General features: G+C 43.1%; 2 protein-coding genes and 1 pseudogene across 16 annotated transcripts in view; 1 reads left to right on the forward strand and 2 right to left on the reverse strand.

Annotated features, from left to right (window-relative positions):
• Positions 1-17367, reverse strand: part of LOC309632218 (small ribosomal subunit protein eS6 pseudogene) — a 260166-nt pseudogene that overhangs the window by 119594 nt on the left and 123205 nt on the right. The window lies entirely within an intron of this gene.
• Positions 26-16636, reverse strand: LOC309632213 (retinitis pigmentosa 9 protein-like; the record flags this gene model as incomplete). 3 transcript variants are annotated; one of them, XM_082399487.1, is made up of 6 exons in its annotated part: positions 26-676; positions 1550-1611; positions 3548-3639; positions 6354-6483; positions 7623-7653; positions 16072-16368. In XM_082399487.1, 6 exons carry the CDS (start codon positions 16221-16223, stop codon positions 478-480), a joined length of 666 nt encoding a protein of 221 aa, XP_082255613.1. In that variant the 3' UTR covers positions 26-477. The 3 variants fall into 3 exon arrangements, with proteins under 3 accessions (XP_082255613.1, XP_082255614.1, XP_082255612.1); XM_082399488.1 differs by having other exon boundaries at positions 7623-7726; positions 16072-16210; XM_082399486.1 differs by lacking the exon at positions 3548-3639 and having other exon boundaries at positions 16072-16636.
• BBS9 (Bardet-Biedl syndrome 9) overlaps positions 15698-17367 on the forward strand; it is a 480217-nt gene continuing 478547 nt past the window's right edge. For 8 of the 12 annotated variants that reach the window (XR_014246786.1, XR_014246787.1, XR_014246788.1 and 5 more), the window contains exons 1-2: positions 15702-15983; positions 17255-17330. The gene's annotated coding sequence lies outside the window, so the exon portion shown is untranslated. Of the gene's footprint in view, positions 15984-16581; positions 16802-17254; positions 17331-17367 lie in introns of those variants that run through there. The other 4 variants (XM_082399436.1, XR_014246785.1, XM_082399439.1 and 1 more) reach the window with 4 other exon arrangements.

Raw genomic sequence — 17367 nt, forward strand, 5'->3', positions numbered from 1 at the left:
CATTAAGAAATAAAAAATAAATACATTTAAAAAATAAATAACGAGATTTTATTATCCTCGACAACAGAGGAAAGTCAAGCCTGAAATCTAAGGGCATTAAGTAGCCCCACCATGGAGGGTGGAAGCTGCGGCAGCACCTGGAGGAGCTTCCTCAGAGATTCCCTTAGTCTGGCCACCCTGCCAGAGGCATTTCTAAGGAATCAGGACCCACAGTGATCTGCAGGGAGGAGAACAATGAGAAAAGCTTTCCAGCCTGAAATCAGACACTGTCCAGAGCTAGCACCTGGCAAGATACAACTCACTCTCCTGGGGGTCACATCTTTACTGGAAGGTAGGTGAGAATTCACACCTGTGACACCAAATCTCCTCCTCTCTTGGTGTCTCTCTCTCCTATTCCTCTCTGATTCCACATTCCTCTGATCTTTGGCCACAGTGTTTGATTTTTGAGAAGAGAATGTTGAACAAGTCAAGCTCTTGTCATTCTGAGTCTGAACTCTCATTTGACTTGGAAGACTTATGCTTTCGTTTTTTCTTCTTTTTCTTTTCTTTCTTCTTTTTCTTATGCTTCTCTTTCTTCTTCTTTTTCTTGTGTTTCTCTTTACATTCTGAGGAACTGGAGCTGCTCCCATCTTCATCTGATGTTGAATCCTCCAGTAACTGTTTTAACTGTTGTATCCTAAACACATAAGATTGACCAAAGAAACATACTGAGTGTAACTTAAAAAATTCTTTTAGATAAAAATATAAGAACAGTAGTGAGGGTGAAAAATGTCACAAAGCATCACCTCATTAAAGACAGTACTTATTTTTATTTTTGCATGTTTTCCCCATTCTTGTCTACACCCCCGCCTATTTTACATGACTGTAACCACTGTACAAGCTATTTTGTATTCTTTTCACTGTCCTAAATGTTTCTGCATGTTTCCATAGTCCTTACTATTATAACTTCTAACAGATGGATACTTTCCTAAATCATTCCCCCACTGTTCAAGTTCATACTAAGTAATCTACCTCCTCAACAATTATAATTCAGCACAGGGAACTATACTCAATATTTTGTAATAACCTATAAGGGAAGAGAATCTGAAGAATATATGTTATATATATATATTATACATAATAATTATATATAATTATAGTTCAGTATCACCAATTTGAAAAAATACCCCCCACACCCCAAAAAAAGTCTTCTTGTTTTTTCACCCTGTCTTTAACCCTGTCTAGGAATTTTTAACAAAAGCTCAGATCTTTAAAGAAGATCTAGAGAAGATAAATTACAGTTGCCAACGTTAACTATCAGTGACATGAGTGGGCTGGGCCAAGCCCATTGCTTTAAGTTAACCCAAGTAGAACAGGCTGGCCTGCTCATTCCCCACACACTGGCTTTTTCAGGGACTATTCCTGTCTTCCAAATATTTCGCAATTAAAGTACCATATTTACTAAAACCACTCCTCTAATACTGGAATTAAAAAAATTTTAATTTATAAAGTTTCTAACTATATAATTTCAAACTTTAAGAGGATATTGTTATCATCCGGACAATCTCACCTTACATCCTTTTCATGTCTTTTATTCTCTCGAATGATGTCGTACATGGGATCTTCATGTGCCTTGAGGGTTAGAGAAGGTTATGGTTAGGTTAGGTAGGCTTCATAGACTGTTAAGTTAAAATTAAATCCCTCTTCCACTGAAACCAGTTTTTTTCCCCTCCTGTGTGGTGTAATTTTATATTTAATACATTCTAATCCTTCCTAAGAGTTGCCATCATTTCAAACTCCTGGAGGCTATAAAAAAGATTTTCCAGTTATACAAATACAGGGTATAATTTACATAGCCTTTATAAGGAAATAAACCATGGCAAAATCATTATTAAATACCACTCAAGGTTAAAAATCTTGAGGTAATTCTATTTGTTCTATGTGGAAGGAAGATCAAGAGATATTATTAAGCAAAACAAGTGAGTTGGAAATGATGCGTAAGAATGATTCATTTATAGGTACACAAAAACATACTGGATATGACCAAAGAGAAGTCTGGAAGTATACTCAAGCTACTTACTACAAATTCCCTCTGGGGAGAGAGGCAAGATTGGACTTGAAAAATCAATTGTGAAAAAGCTTACTGTAATGTTTCCATTTTGTTAAAATAAGGCAAATTTATTCCTATGATATTTGTATAATTAAAAGCTACTTAAATTACTTAAAATATGAATACACATAGAATGAATTTTATGGCATGTGAATTATCTTTAAAAGTATATTTATTATAAAATTTTTACATATCAAAGAAAACATAAAGTTAAAAATATCTATTATTTTACCAGCCGGGATATCCACTGTTAATATTTTAGTATGGTTCTTCCAGTCATTATTCATAATTTACAGAAGATTATAATCATGTTATATATACAACTCTATTCTCTTTTTCACTTATGCTTTCATGAATATCTTCCTATGACATTACATATTCTTTTAAAACATAATTCTTAAAAGCTATATGATTTATATATTGTGGTAACTTATGTTGTATATTGGACACTGCAGTTGTTTCCTATTTTTCTTCAGTTTCTATTTTCTAATCATATAAATAATTCTGAAAGTTATCCTTATACATTCATAATAATTTGTGCATACTGATGTTCTGCTATATCCTTAGATCAATTCTTAGAATTTAGGTTTCTAAATTTAAAAAATATGAGTATGTTTAAGTTTTTGAGATTTATCATTAAATTTTCTATTATAGGCACTGTAAAAGTTGACATTCCAGGTAGCAGTGATTTATCCATAATATTTTCTGTAAATTAGTAAAATGAAAACCCAGTATTTTAAATATCTTAAAATCCTTGGAGAATGTTTATATACCCCTGTTTGATATGCTGATAATCCCAATATATCCAGTAATAGCATAGTTAAGTTGACCAAAACAGTTACTGAATGGTGAATTAACCCTGGGAGGTGACTTTGTTAAAATAAAGTGATGAAATGATAGATTGATTTTACTGTCATCTAAAGAAGGTACATCGTTTATACACACACTTCCAGTTTATGATAGAAAAATATACTATACAGACTTTAGACAAAGACTGGGAAACTAGAACCCTGATTTTATTTATGAAATATGATTTTTTTACATAAGTAAAAAAAGACTGACTGGGGAATTCCCTGGCAGTCCAGTGGTTAGGACTCTGCGCTCTCACTCCTGAGGGCCCAGGTTTGATCCCTGGTCAGGGAACTAAGATCCCACAAGCTGCATGCCAAAAAAAAAAAAAAAAAAAAGACTAACTGAATTGATAAAAATGCCTGCTTCAGAAAAAGAAGCACTGTTCCCAAGACAAAAGCAAATAACATTTTAATACGCATTTTTTGTTAATGAACTAATCTTTCACACAAATTCGATTTAATAGAGATGTAGTTAACACCAGATACTTTGGCCTAAAGGCTTTTGGAATGTATTTTATGTGAACCTCCAGTTCACTGGTGACTGCCTGATTCACCGACATTCATCATCTCCAGTAAACGTAAATTGACACTCTGGGGTTTTACTTACTACTCTGAACTGTTCTAACTTTTGGTTGCCTTTGATAAAGAAAGGGCATTCTTTGTCGCCCGTTCGGTGACCATACCGTTTACAACGCCAACCTAAAACAAAGAAAAAGGGATATATTTCTGTAAGATAATGCATTTTTACTCAGTCAAGATAAAGGTATCAGTAGATCATATTAAAGATATTCTTCATTAGATTCCAATTTTAAAAGCAAATATAATTAATGGATGAACCATGTAAGATCCCAGAAAAGAGAGGGAAACTAATTACTTCCTCAAGTATCCTTTAATCGTAGAGGTTTAGAAATGAACCAAGTACTTACTAAACAATCCCATGCAAAAAGCAAAGTGTGATTTTTTGTTTTTTAAGTGTCTTAGAGGTTGAATTGTGTCATCCCGTCTGCTTCCCCACTGTATTGAATTGTCCTAACCCCTAGTACCTCAGAATGTGACCTTACTGGGAGACAGGGTTTTTAGAGAGGCCTGGAATACATCCTTCCCTCACAGCACTCAGGAGGACACCCTGACTTTGGACTTTTAGCCTCCGGAACTGTGAGACAATAAATTTCTCGTTTAAGTCATACAGTTTGTGGTACTTTGTTACAGCAGACCTAGTAAACTATACAGGCATTAAGCAACTCCAACCAAGGAGGTCAGGAAGCAGGAAGAGGGATTATAGGTAAGATCAGCCAAATTTGCTCCATGCTGGTAGCTACTGAAAATATGTAGTGACAGGGAAATAACGTTTTCCCCTTTATATTTTTATTTGAGAGTTGGTAGTAGGAAACCATTGGGAAAAAATGAAGTTTAGGGATTCTCTGACCTGCCCCTGTCCTTATCTCCCCACTATTTCCACGTGGGGAAGAAGGAATGCACTCTTAATGTAAATGCAGACCGCTTCAAACATGTCTGTCTTTATGACAAAAAGGGGGGGATTTTAAATGCCACGGATTGATGTGTGGGTATCAAGAAGGATACATACCATCTGTGATCAAAACTCTTTGTTAAAGGAAAGGTGATCCTTGTTACTCAAAGTGTGGTCAACGGTACGGACCAGCAAGATTAGCATCACCTGGGAGCTTGTCAGAAATATGGAATCTCAGGCCCACCCTAAGTTTGAGAAGCTCTGCTCTAGATAACACTAGGATCATGGAAATCAATGAATACGGGGTTATGTGTGCATGTGTTTTTCCATCTGGGATGGATCCAAGTTCTGTGGAGTCTGAAGCTTACATAAATTAAGTAGAGGAAGGGCTCTTTAGGGGGAAAAAAGTCTTGCCTTGGCAAATTTTATAGAAAGAAAGAACCATATGACCGCATTGGTGGGACTCCAAAGACCTTTGGAAGGTACAAGGGCCCTAAAGGTTAAGCTTCATTAACTTCATGTAAAACTGGTTCTGGTCCAGACTAAACACTTTTAATTTGCAAGTCAATGAAAAGAACTATAAAATGGTAAGTGAAGCACAACTAACTACCCTATTACAGAGAGGAGTGGTTTTTAACCATAATTAAAAAAAGAAAAAAAAAGAAAAAAGAAATGTAATCAGTTTAATACGTGATTCAACTCTGAAAATAATAAACACAAAGGGTTTACTTAACTAAATTTATGATATAATTATTACTGGGAAAATGAGATATAGGAAGGGTATGTGTATGAGATGGGATGGAGGAAGAAAAAAAGAGCTGAATTCTTGTCTTCTACAGGAAGAAGTCAACAGATAATGAAGAAACCTGAAAAATCAAGGGGCAGGAATATAACCCTGTTATCTAGATACACAGGGATAGGGGCTTCTCTGGTGGCGCAGTGGTTAAGAATCTGCCTGCCAATGCAGGGAACATGGGTTCGGGCCCTGGTCTGGGAAGATCCCACATGCCGCGGAGCAACTAAGCCCGTGCGCCACAACTGCTGAGCCTGCGCTCTGGAGCCTGTGAGCCACAACTACTGCGCCTGCGTGCCTACAGCCCATGCTCTGCAACGAGAGGCCACTGCAGTGAGAGGCCCGCGCACCGCAATCAAGAGTAGCCCTCGCTCGCCTCAACTAGAGAAAGCCTGTGCGCAGCAACGAAGACCCAACGCAGCCAAATTAATTAATTAATTAATTAAAAAAAAAACAAAAACCTTTATAGATACATAGGGATAAACTTCAAAATAACCTTCCTAAAAGAGGTTGAGGTGGTCGCCTTTTAGGTAAGGGGAATGAAGGAAAGGGGCTGAGAACTGCTATATTAATTATGTGCATGAAGAATCTTCGTACAAACAAATGTCGTTAAAGACAGCTGTATCCCTTTTTCAAACGCCGTCTTACGCTGGATGAAGGTGCTGCTGCTCTGGTGCGGTGGAGGGTGTGCACACAGAGCTCTACCTGTTCCAGACCCGCCCTCTGTGGCCCAGAGCTCCTCTCAGGTTACCTGCATAAAACCTCAACACCTCTGATGAGGATGACTGACTGAGGCAAGACCCAAGGGACCACCCTCCAATGCATCCCTTGTCCCCCATGGCATTTCTACATGGAATATCCTTTCTGTTACAGGAATATTACTGAAGCGTATACTCCGCAGGCAGCTACGGCCCTGTGGAAGACCATTACCCTTACAGCCAGAAGCCCTGGAGTCAAAGCACTGCTCTGCCTCTTACCCCAAAACACTTAATAACATATGCAAGGCGGCTTCCTCATCTATAGCACAGTGATCATGCCCTGACTTTAGCAGGGCTGTGGTGAGAATGAATCAAAAGAAGTGAACTTGTTTGTAAACAGTGGTCTATAACTTGCATGTATTGAGGGTGTTAGTTGAAACCCTTCCACACTCACACTGCATGACTTTGACTTCTTTCCCCAGTGGCATCCAAAGTCCTTTGGTTGGTGCGTGGGCCAGAAATTCCCTGGCATGTTCATTGCCTGGGACATCTGGTATACAGTCTTCTGGCTTAGTCTCATCTTCCTGAAAAAGGAAACAGTGTGTAAGCTATGTGGCAAAAAAGCACCGGAACTCTCTCCCACCTGTTTGAGAACACAGCACTGCCTGGCTTTCTCATGGGCTGGAGATCCCAATGTCATCATAAGTTACCCTCTGAAGAGCTAGAAAGAAAGACAAATCATAACTGACAGAAAAAACGGAAGTAACTATACTAGAAGAGCTAGCTATGCCACAAAAACAAAGTAGCTGTTCTTAGAGAAAAGTTACTAGTGTTTACATAGGATTGATCTGTGAGCCCCAAATTCTGATTCTAGATCACAAAAATTAGATTCTAAGATCACAAAAGGTTTTCTGCTAACTTAAAAGCTTTGTGGAATGAGGCAGAATATAGAGTTAAACAAGTGAGGTTTCCTGGAATAAGAGCAATGTGTTAGAGTAAAATAGATTATTAGACCTTGAAGGCCACTGTCATGTTTCATAATCTCATACATGCCGTATTTGTGAGATGTATTTTCATTACCAAATAACTGCACTATATAACTAAGGTGCTGTTTTTTTACCTTATGATTTTTTCAAGTTTCCACGAATATTAAATTTATAATGGAAGAATGTTTTCTAAAAATCTTTTTTTTAAGTTGAAAGTTACCAAACAGAAAAGGTTACTTTGGCCTTAAGTCCTCTAAGTCTCACTCCTGCAGAAAGACACTGACACTATGGCCAGGGTGCTGGAGGAGGGACTCCTGCAACAGGCAGGGCTGGACTGGATGAGCTTCATGTCTCCTCAGAGTCCAGTGTTCTCTGAGCTGATGACATTCAAGAAATCAGCACCGGGAGGGTCAGAGAAGGAACATGGGGCAGGAGAGCTTTGAGAAGACAGTCACAAGTGAGACAGAAAGAATGGGAGTGAGCGCTGGGGAACACTCGGTGGGGCTTGCAGTTGTTTCTTAAGGGACAGACACAAGGCTGATTAAATTTCTACAAAGGCACAGGCTGTGACAAAGCCCAAAGTGCATGAACCGACTGCCATCTGCAGGGAAGACACAGAACTACCACAAAAGGAGGTTCAAACCTTATGCAGCTGTTTTTCATAACAAGTGACTGAGTCTGAGCACCGAGTCAAATCTGTCTCAGGGAAAAACCAAAAGTACAAACTTCACACTGACCTTGATAAGTCCAGGAGGAGGTTTTTCATAACTAGAAAGGAAAAAAACACTGGTCATCAACCATGTTCATAGGAACGTAACACATCTCAATCAGCAAAAGGCAACTGCAGACCAAAATAAAAAGGATATTTTTAGTAAGAACTTAAAACCATATTATAACTTAGTTAATAAAATATGCCTAGCAGTCAGAGATCTTATATAAATAAACTGATGCTATACCATATCCTGCTGGGATATAGCACTTAAATTCACCAAAATAGTAACTAACTTGGTGTCTTAGGACAATGATTTTATTTTTGGAAGAAGGGAAAGCAAGAGATTGCAGGGAAAATGTGAGGTAACAAGAGCCTTGAACGAATTATGGTTCCAGCCTGTCATTACAGTTGTTGGTTGATTCACCTACCATAACTTCCAGCTTCCATAACACTGAGAGGCTCATGGGGGTGGGGGGGTGTGAGTGATCTGTTCTAACAAGGATGGGGGCTGTGCAGAGGGGAGGGAGCAAAGCCAGAGGGAAGGGCCTGTTGTAGGGGAAGGAGGGGAGGGTGATCTGTCCCAGAGGCTCCCCCTCCCACCTCGCCCGCTCCCCCCCCCCCCGCCCCAAAAGCTCCAGATTCAAGATCCTCCCCACTGGCCTATCCTGTTTGCAGAGTGGGCTGCTGGGCTGCCGTCTGCTGCTCAGCTCTCTGACTGCCCTTTATGCCCCTACTGACCTCCTGGGACTCAGGGATGCAGGACTCCTGCTTGGTGCCTGGACGACAGGCTGGCACTCAATGAAGAACTACCGCTAGAGAAGCAGGTGACTGATTGTGTGCAAATGTACTTCCCCTTCCACCAACAAAGAGAGCTCTCAGACCCCCGGGTCCTGAGGATACAAATCATGCCTGTGCTCCCAACTCATTTCCACTTCTCATCACTCTGCTGGAACTTCTGGAAAAGGCTGATGGATGCCAAATCTAGAAAAGCAGCATCCAATGCTAGGGTTCATTTTAAACAAATCAATTTTAAAATTAAAAAATTGAGATATAATTGACATATAACACTGTATTACTTTCAGGTGTAATTATGTTCAGTTTCAAGTACTGACACATTCCAGGCTATGCAGCACATAGCATGGGCGTCTGGCTTTTAAATATGAGTGCCTAATTGACACAACCCCCTTCTTAAAAAAAAGTAGTTGGAGGGACTTCCCTGGCGGTCCAGTGGTTAAGACTCTGTCCTCCCAATGCAGGGGCACGGGTTCTATCCCTGGTTAGGGAACTAAGATCCCTCATGTCACACGATGCAGCCAAAAAAAAGTAGTTGGAAAAAGAGGCAGAACAACTGAACATCTGAGGTCTTTTCAATGCCTCTATAACGAAATTTTACTGAGAGAGGGCATCAGGATGCTGTGGCTGGTTTAAAACTGTATCTGGGCTCCAACAACTTGGAAATGGGGGAGTCCCAAGGTTGCTACACACAGAAGGTGAGTTCAGAGATGATTAATTTTTTGAATTTTGTACAGTGAAAATAATAAATTCTAAAATGGTTAATCATTTATCTAATAGTCAAATAGATACTAATTATCCCAAAACTAGTCGAAAATTGTTTAAGTTAAAAGAAAGAAAGCAGTAGTGTATAGGACAGTGTGTTTGGTATGGTTCTATTTGTGTGTACGGGAAAAGGGAGATTATATATATAGGATACCTGAGGGAGGGAGCTTTATTTTTCACTTACATTTATTTACATGCAAATACACTGCCTCAATGTTTTTTAGTTACAAAAGAAAAATGAAATTAATGTCATCTTCCTTACACCTATGTTGGTATGAGCCCAGGCTAATAAAGTTCTGAGAGATAAACCAAAGGTAACTTGGGACGTAGGAAAAAAAAAAAAGCCAAAAATATGCTAATAGGAGCTCATTTCTGCTATAGTTATATAGGCTGCATTTTTGTTTTAAAATTTCAATGTTGGGCTTCCCTGGTGGCGCAGTGGTTGAGAGTCTGCCTGCCAATGCAGGGGACACGGGTTCGAGCCCTGGTCTGGGAAGATCCCACATGCCACGGAGCAACTAAGCCCGTGAGCCACAATTGCTGAGCCCGCGCGACTGGACCTTGTGCTCTGCAACAAGAGAGGCTGCGACAGTGAGAGGCCCGTGCACCGCGATGAAGAGTGGCCCCCGCTTGCCGTAACTAGAGAAAGCCCTCGCACAGAAACGAAGACCCAACACAGCCATAAATAAATAAATAAATAAATGGATCATCACATTAAAAAAAAAACCATCTGTATGAAAAAAAAAATTTCAATGTTATTTCTCTAATTGTTTCAGTAATTAAATCCTCACTCTTGCTCTAACCAACTTGCTATTTCCACTTACCAAAAAAGATCAGGTATATTAGGAGAAACTAAACTTAATTTTAAGGCGATACTGAAGGTTCAACTTAAAAATTTACTCCTTGCAGAAGTAACCAGTCAACAATAATCATGCCAGGCTTAGTGCTAAGTAGCAGAAGGGAGAACTAAGGGGATAAGGGTACTCCTAAATGAAATCTAGAAAAGCCATAAAGTTGAAACTCCTCTCAGAAACACCCATGTAATTCTTGACAAAGGTACTTCGTAGCTTGGGACCCCCAGAATGGAGGCCTCCCCAGTGGCCCAGCTCATGTCACAAATCTAAACCTAAGTCAGCCTGCACTAACGGGAAATGCCTCACTGTCAAGGAAATCTGGAATACCCCAATCACGATCCTCCAACTCAGCTTAACTTAGCTTATCTGACCCTAGGTAAGAGGACATGCTAGTCTTATAAGGAAATCCCTGACCCTCTAGCCAATCGTGCCCTATTTCCAAGTTGCCTCACCTAACGCCCTATAAAACCCGCTCTTGTCCAAAATCCCTGGGAAGAGTGTTCCACTGCATGTGAAGTGCTGTACTTCTCAATCCGCGGATTGTTTTCCCTTGAATTAAGGACATCAAACTCGTTAACAAATTGTATAATTTTTCTCTTTTGACATTCTTTAGAACGGTCTTTTTTTTTTTTTTTAATTTTATTTATTTATTTATTTATTTTATTTATGGCTGTGTTGGGTCTTCGTTTCTGTGCCAGGGCTTTCTCTAGTTGCGGCAAGCGGGGGCCACTCTTCATCGCGGTGCGCGGGCCTCTCATTATCGTGGCCTCTCTTGTTGCGGAGCACAGACTCCAGACGCGCAGAGTCAGTAACTGTGGCTCACGGGCCTAGTTGCTCCGCGGCATGTGGGATCTTCCCAGACCAGGGCTCGAACCCGTGTCCCCTGCATTGGCAGGCAGATTCTCAACCACTGCGCCACCAGGGAAGCCCCTAGAACTGTCTTGATAAAGGAGATGTTTTGTTTTTTTGGAGTAGAGAACCCCATATCCCAGCCAGAACGTTTTCCAGTTCTAAATCAGTGTGAATGGGCTTTGCAGGTAAAAAAATTTTACTTTGAATTGTGATCCACTCTCACTGCTGTGTACCTTGGGCAAGTTACTTAAACCCCCAGAGCCTCAATTTCCTCATGGGTAAAGAGTTCACAGCAAACATGTGAAAGGCACTCCACAATGCTGGCTTCTGCCTCTTCTGTTGAAGAAAAGTTAGTGCTCTTAGTAGCCTCATGAGGCAGCTCAAGATTAGGCACTAGCATCATAAAGGTCAAGATCTGGACCCAAGAGAGAGGCCTCGCCAACCCTCACATCTTTTTACAGATCTGCAGCTTTACGGGGATTTACCAGCTGCTCCTAAGAGGAGGTGGGCACAGACCTGGCAGTGGACTTCCTACAGACATCATCCCCAGCCAGGTTTACTGCCTTTCTAGGCCATGTGACTCTTCAACATCTGGCTCCAGGGATCACTGCCTTTTCCCCATGCAGGTGAGGTGGTATAGGATCATGCCACCTAAGCTGGCTGTTCTTTGGCTCTCTTTATATCCCCTATTTGATCAGTCCCTGCGCTTCACCTACACCTTCCCGCATGACTGACCTTCCCTCTTAATCACAGAACTTATTCAATAACTGCCTCTGTGCCTGCCCCCGCCCCAGCTAACAGCTCCGCTAGGATAGTTTATCAAAGTGAAAACCTCTGCCCTATGATGGTTGATAACCTGAGGGGCTGTGAGGGACACGCCTCTCTGCTGGTTTCCCTGGTAACTGATGAGCCAACCTGATGTCAATCCCCACTATAACTGGTAAACCTCCCCACCCCCCAAAGACTGCTGTCTGTGTCCTGACTGCTGTCTGCTGTACACAGTGGGGCGCTGCTCCAGGACTTTGCTTCAGACTTATAAGATCCCCTATCCAATAAACCTTCAGTGTCTCTGTTGCTATCTCCAGCCTCTTTCTTTGGTCTTGTGGCTGGGCAATTATAAGGCTTGCAGGCCTGGGGGGTGCAGCGAGGTATATCAGAGGTGCAGAGGTGGTAGATCAGGGTTCAGCAAATCTATCCCTACCTCCTCTGAGGCTCAGCAAATCACCATGTGATTAGAGGACTGGAACTTTCAGCCCCACCTCCAGGAAGGCTGAATTAATCACTAATGGCCGATGATGAATCAATCAAGCCCATGTAATGAAACCTCTATAAACACCCAAAAGGATGGCGTTAAGACAGCTTCAGGGTTGGTGAACACGTGAAGGCGCGGCATACCTGGAGAGGGCATGGAAACTCTACACAGCTTCTCACATACCTTACCCTATGTATCTCTTCCATCTGGCTGTTCCTGACTTATATCCTTTTATAATAAACCAGTAATCCAGTTAGTAAAACATTTTCCTGAGTTCTATGAGCTGCTCTAGGAAATTAACCAAACTAGAGGAGGGGGTTTTGGAAACCTCCAATTTATAGCAGGTACCAACCTGGACTTGCAAACATCTCTGGACCCTTCCAAATAAGGATTATGATGGAGGCATCTAGTCTCCATCCTCATCCTCACTGTCACTAATCCAGGGCCTTTCTAAAGGGACAGAGGAAGATTTACTCCCTGAAGATTACACAATAAACAACTGGGTATAAGTAGAATTAGCCTTTTAGATACAGTACAAAGCTTTTTAGGTATGGTATTTCCAAAGCAAATTCTTAAAATATTTTCCAATGGAAAGCTGTCGCATGTCATAGGCCTAGGCCTCTTTTAGGAGGAATAATGGAAATTTGCATAAATTGGGCAGGTGATACAGTCCATCAGCAGCCCTTCATTAGAAACATTAATGCTATGTCTTAGGCATTGGGACTTAAGGGAGTTTGGAAGGGAGGTGGTAAAATCTATGTAAATATCCAGTAATCCGACAATAATTTCTTTTTGCCATAGGAGTTGTACAAATAACATGGTCAAACTATCTGAATTCCTGAAAAATATGTAAATGTTTTTGCCTAGATAGAAAAAAAATGTGATGGAACTGCACATTTCTTTTTAATTTTTAAATTTATTTTTATTTTTTGGCTGTGTTGGGTCTTTGTTTCTGTGCAAGGGCTTTCTCTAGTTGCGGCGAGCGGGAGCCACTCTTCATTGCAGTGCGCGGGACCTCTCACTGTCGCGGCCTCTCTTGTTGCGGAGCACAGGCTCCAGACGCGCAGGCTCAGTAGTTGTGGCTCACGGGCCCAGTTGCTCCGCAGCATGTGGGATCTTCCCAGACCAGGGCTCGAACCTGTGTCCCCTGCATTGGCAGGCAGACTCTCAACCACTGCGCCACCAGGGAAGCCCCTGCACGTTTTGAAATCTGTTATTATTAGCAATGGACTTCCCTAAAAAAGTCCATTTTAGAACTGTTTCCACAAGTGTAAAGGAATGTGGTTGATGTTTTTTCCTAGGGCTAAACAATTCATTAGTTTAGGTAGCATGTTAAAAAGATATTTCTCAAAGATTAAGGTAATATTTAACTATTGAAAATAACATTTGGAAATGAGAATCGGAGTGTGTTTATTGAGTAGCTGGCTTCTGTGCTGTGACAGCTGAGAAGTGTGCATTATCTTTGTAATTAATCCTCAGAATTAAAAAAAAAAAAAGTTAGTGGAGGCCCATTATTTTGTGCCATCTGTGAATCCTTGCCATTATATCATTCAGATTGTGACAGGTTGCCCTGGGCAGTATAAAGACTAAATTAAGATAAATTTCGATAAGAGATTATCTCCTAAATAGGCATGGGACAAAAAAATCTTTATTTTGCCAAGTACTTAATAATACTCTTTGAGTATTTGAGTGTTGGGGTAGGATTTCTTTTGGAAGAGTCCTTCACGTAAGCATACTCCATCCCAGTTGTTCCTGTAGCCTGGCCCTGTGGGGGCTGGAAGGCAGAGATGAAAGTCCACATATACACAAAATGCCCATTCTGTTATGCCCAGTAGCCCAGGAGCACTTGAGTGACAGAGCTGGAAAATGGGCAGGAGCATGTGTGGAACACTCAGATGACTTTGGGGGTCTGGCAGGTATGGTAAGAGTAAGAAAAATTAAGGTCAGGTGTAAGAAAATGACCAGAGGAGTGTGAGGGTAACTAAAGAGGGCATACCAGGTGGCAAAAGGATTTGAATTCCATTTGTAAAAAACCACAATGGAACTTAACATGCCTGGTTGACCAACTTACTTATCTGTCTTCCTTCCCCAGACTCTCTTAAAATGACAATTAAAGAAATTAAAAAAGGGTAGAAGCCACACAGAAATCCTGAGAGGAGATACAAGGCTGGAGACAAGAAGGGAAGGGAAAGAGAACTAAACCCTCATCTACTATAACATGAGCTTAATAGGTAACGTTTACTATTCAATGGAAAAAAAGCAGTATAAGCATGTAACTCAGAAATAGTTAAATCCCAGAAAAAAAATTAAAAGTTTCCCCATTGAAGCCTTGGTTGGAGGGAAAGGTACAGGGAGTGTGAGTAGAGATACAAACCACTATTTTTTGAAATTAGACTTTTCATACTATTTGATGTTTAAACTACGTTAAAGTATTATTCTGGAAATACAGACTTTCATTTAAAAGGAAAGAAGCCTCTGAACTAGCCAAACTATAAATATGTCAACAGCCCAGAACTTTTAAAATCTCTGAACTGAAAAATCCCACTGGTCTGAGAATCAGACACCCGGGTTTCTCTTTAGTTTTGTTAGTTTACAGTTCCGTGTGTGCTTGATCAGGTTACTTAACTGCTGAACCTGCATTTTCTCATGTGCAAAAGGAGGTTATAAAAGGATGTCTGTGAGTGCGCTCTGAGCTACAAAATAAATGTAGAGTATTAACAACTATGTGGCATCCTACAGTTAGGATACTGAGGGTTATGGGGTGGGGTAGGGCGACTGAGCCCTGCCTGAACTTATCCTAGGGAAATATTGTTCAACATCGGCCTTGCACGGGCAACAAAGAGCCTCCCAGAGTGCCCTGAAGGGGCCAGGACCGTGGATGCCAGCAGTCCACAACCACTGACCACTGAAGTGAAATTCAGCTCAAGAGCCACACTGAAAAGAGCAGGCCAGGCTACAAGGAAGCATGCATTTTGTGCCAAAGCTCCCAGCGGTTAATAATGAAGGATTAACCCTTTAAGGACTTTTCATGCTATCTCAGCAATCATGAGAAGGTAGGTAATGGGAAGTGCCTAAAACAAATAATTCAGATAACTCAGTGAACACCAAACTTAGTAAAGTCAGACTTCTAAAGCTGATTACTGAACGACAGAAACACAGAAAAGAACCGCAAGGGTCATTAATCCAACCTTCCACCTGATGTTTAAGTCTCCTTTACAACCAACCCTTCTCTCAGGGGTTATCTGGACTCTCTCCAACCCCGGGTAGCTGGGGGAGTACAGTGCCTCCTAGGTCAGGCCACGCTGACCAGCAAAAATCTATGACTCTGGTCCTAATTCTTCTTGTTGAGCTGGAACTGGCCTCTCTGTAGCTTCCACCCTTAACCCTGGTAAAAAAAAAAAAAATCCTGGGGACGAGAGAGAAGTCCACGCTCTCTTCTACCTGACAGCTCCTCCCGCAGAGTCAGGGACCAGGCCCTCACCCCACGCTTATTCGTCCCTTCCTCACCGCACTCATGTTACGGGACTGGGCTTTTTCTTCCCTAGTTAACAGCACTAGATGAAAAGAATGGGGATTTACCCAGTTCAGAGCGAGCCCCTTGAACTGAGAAACGGGAAAGGACCCAAGGGCGCAGCCGCACTTCTCCTGTATTCAAATCCTGACCGACACTGACGTCGCCGCACGAGGAATAAAACTGTCGTTTCCGGCGGGGAAGCGCCCGCCCGCCGCCGCCTCGCGCGCCCGGGACGAGCCTGTGGAGGGAGCCTCCCCGCTCTTCCTCCAGCGGCTAAGAGTCCAGCGTCCGGCAGCCCGGGATCAAAACCCGCACCCGGCTCGCTGGGGTCCGACGGGCCCACCTGCCCACTCGCAGGTCTCCAACCCCTGGCGGGCCCCGCCGCGCGACCCCGGGCCCCGACCCCATTCCTCGCATTAGTCGAGGGCGGGCGTGACGGACTCACAAGGACTCCAGGTGCTTGAGCTGCTGCAGCTGCTGCGCGTCGTGCCGCCGCCGCCTCTGCTCCCGGCGTCGCTGCAGCTCCTGCTCCGGAGGCTCTCGCGGCCGCCGCGCGCCCCCTGCCCCCGCGTCGTCGCGCCCGGGTCGGGACGACATCGCGGCCCCGCGCGGCGCGGCTGAGGCGGCCCCGTGCGGCGTGGCTGAGGCGGCCGGCGCGGCGAAGACGGTACTTCCTCTGCGCTGTGAACGCCTAGCCCCGCAGCGCCCCCTCCCGCTGCCGCTCCGCGTCCCGCCGGGCCGAGCCGGGTGTCCCCTCCGCGGCCGCCTGCACCGCGCCGCCCAAAGGCCAGCGCGGCCTCAAGTTGTTGATCGGAGCGCGGGGTCCTGCAGTCAGGTCGGCTGGTGCCGGAGGCCGGAGCGCGCCCCCTGGCGGCGGCCAGGAGTCTCGGTGCTGAGGACGCTCTGTGAGGACCCAGAGCCCGTTCTGCGCGTGGCTGGGCCCCTCTCCGGGTCGGGCGCCTCCCCTCGAGATCTTCGTCCCTGGAGGCCGGGAAACCTGTGCAAGTCATTTTCGTATTCCCGCAGTGGCTAGGCACACAGGAGCTGCTCGTTACATGTTAGTAGGATTCATCCGGTTTTGGAAGAAAGCAAGGCTTCCATAGAAATTCTCCAATTTTCCAGAACATGTGATCCATGCGATGTATAGTCAGTGTAGTATACTGTATTCAGATAAGGTTTGGGTTATGGAAACGAAAAGCTAATATACACTGTGCACTTTTTATGCGGTCATTGAGCTAAGCCCTTAATAGGAGTTGATTTAATTTTTTAAGTTAATTAATTAATTAATTTTAATTTTTGTCTGTGTTGGGTCTTCGTTTCTGTGCGAGGGCTTTCTCTAGTTGCGGCAAGCGGGGGCCACTCTTCATCGCGGTGCGCGGGCCTCTCACTGTCGCGGCCTCTCTTGTTGCGGAGCACAGGCTCCAGACACGCAGGCTCAGTAGTTGTGGCTCACGGGCCTAGTTGCTCTGCGGCATGTGGGATCTTCCTAGACCAGGGCTCGAACCCGTGTCCCCTGCACTGGCAGGCAGATTCTCAACCACTGCACCACCAGGGAAGCCCTGATTTAATTTTTAAAATCGTAATAAGTGCTGTACGTAATACCCATGTGTATTATCCTTATTTTACAGATAAGGAGGCCCAGAGAGTTAACTGACATGCCCAAGGAAACAGAACTCGTAGGTCATGGAGCCAGGATGCAAAAGTGTAAGCTGCTTAACTAGGTTGTGCTTTGAAACTGTAT

The sequence above is a fragment of the Balaenoptera borealis genome, assembly GCF_965194805.1.
Source record: "Balaenoptera borealis genome assembly, chromosome: 7".
NCBI lineage: Eukaryota > Metazoa > Chordata > Mammalia > Artiodactyla > Balaenopteridae > Balaenoptera > Balaenoptera borealis.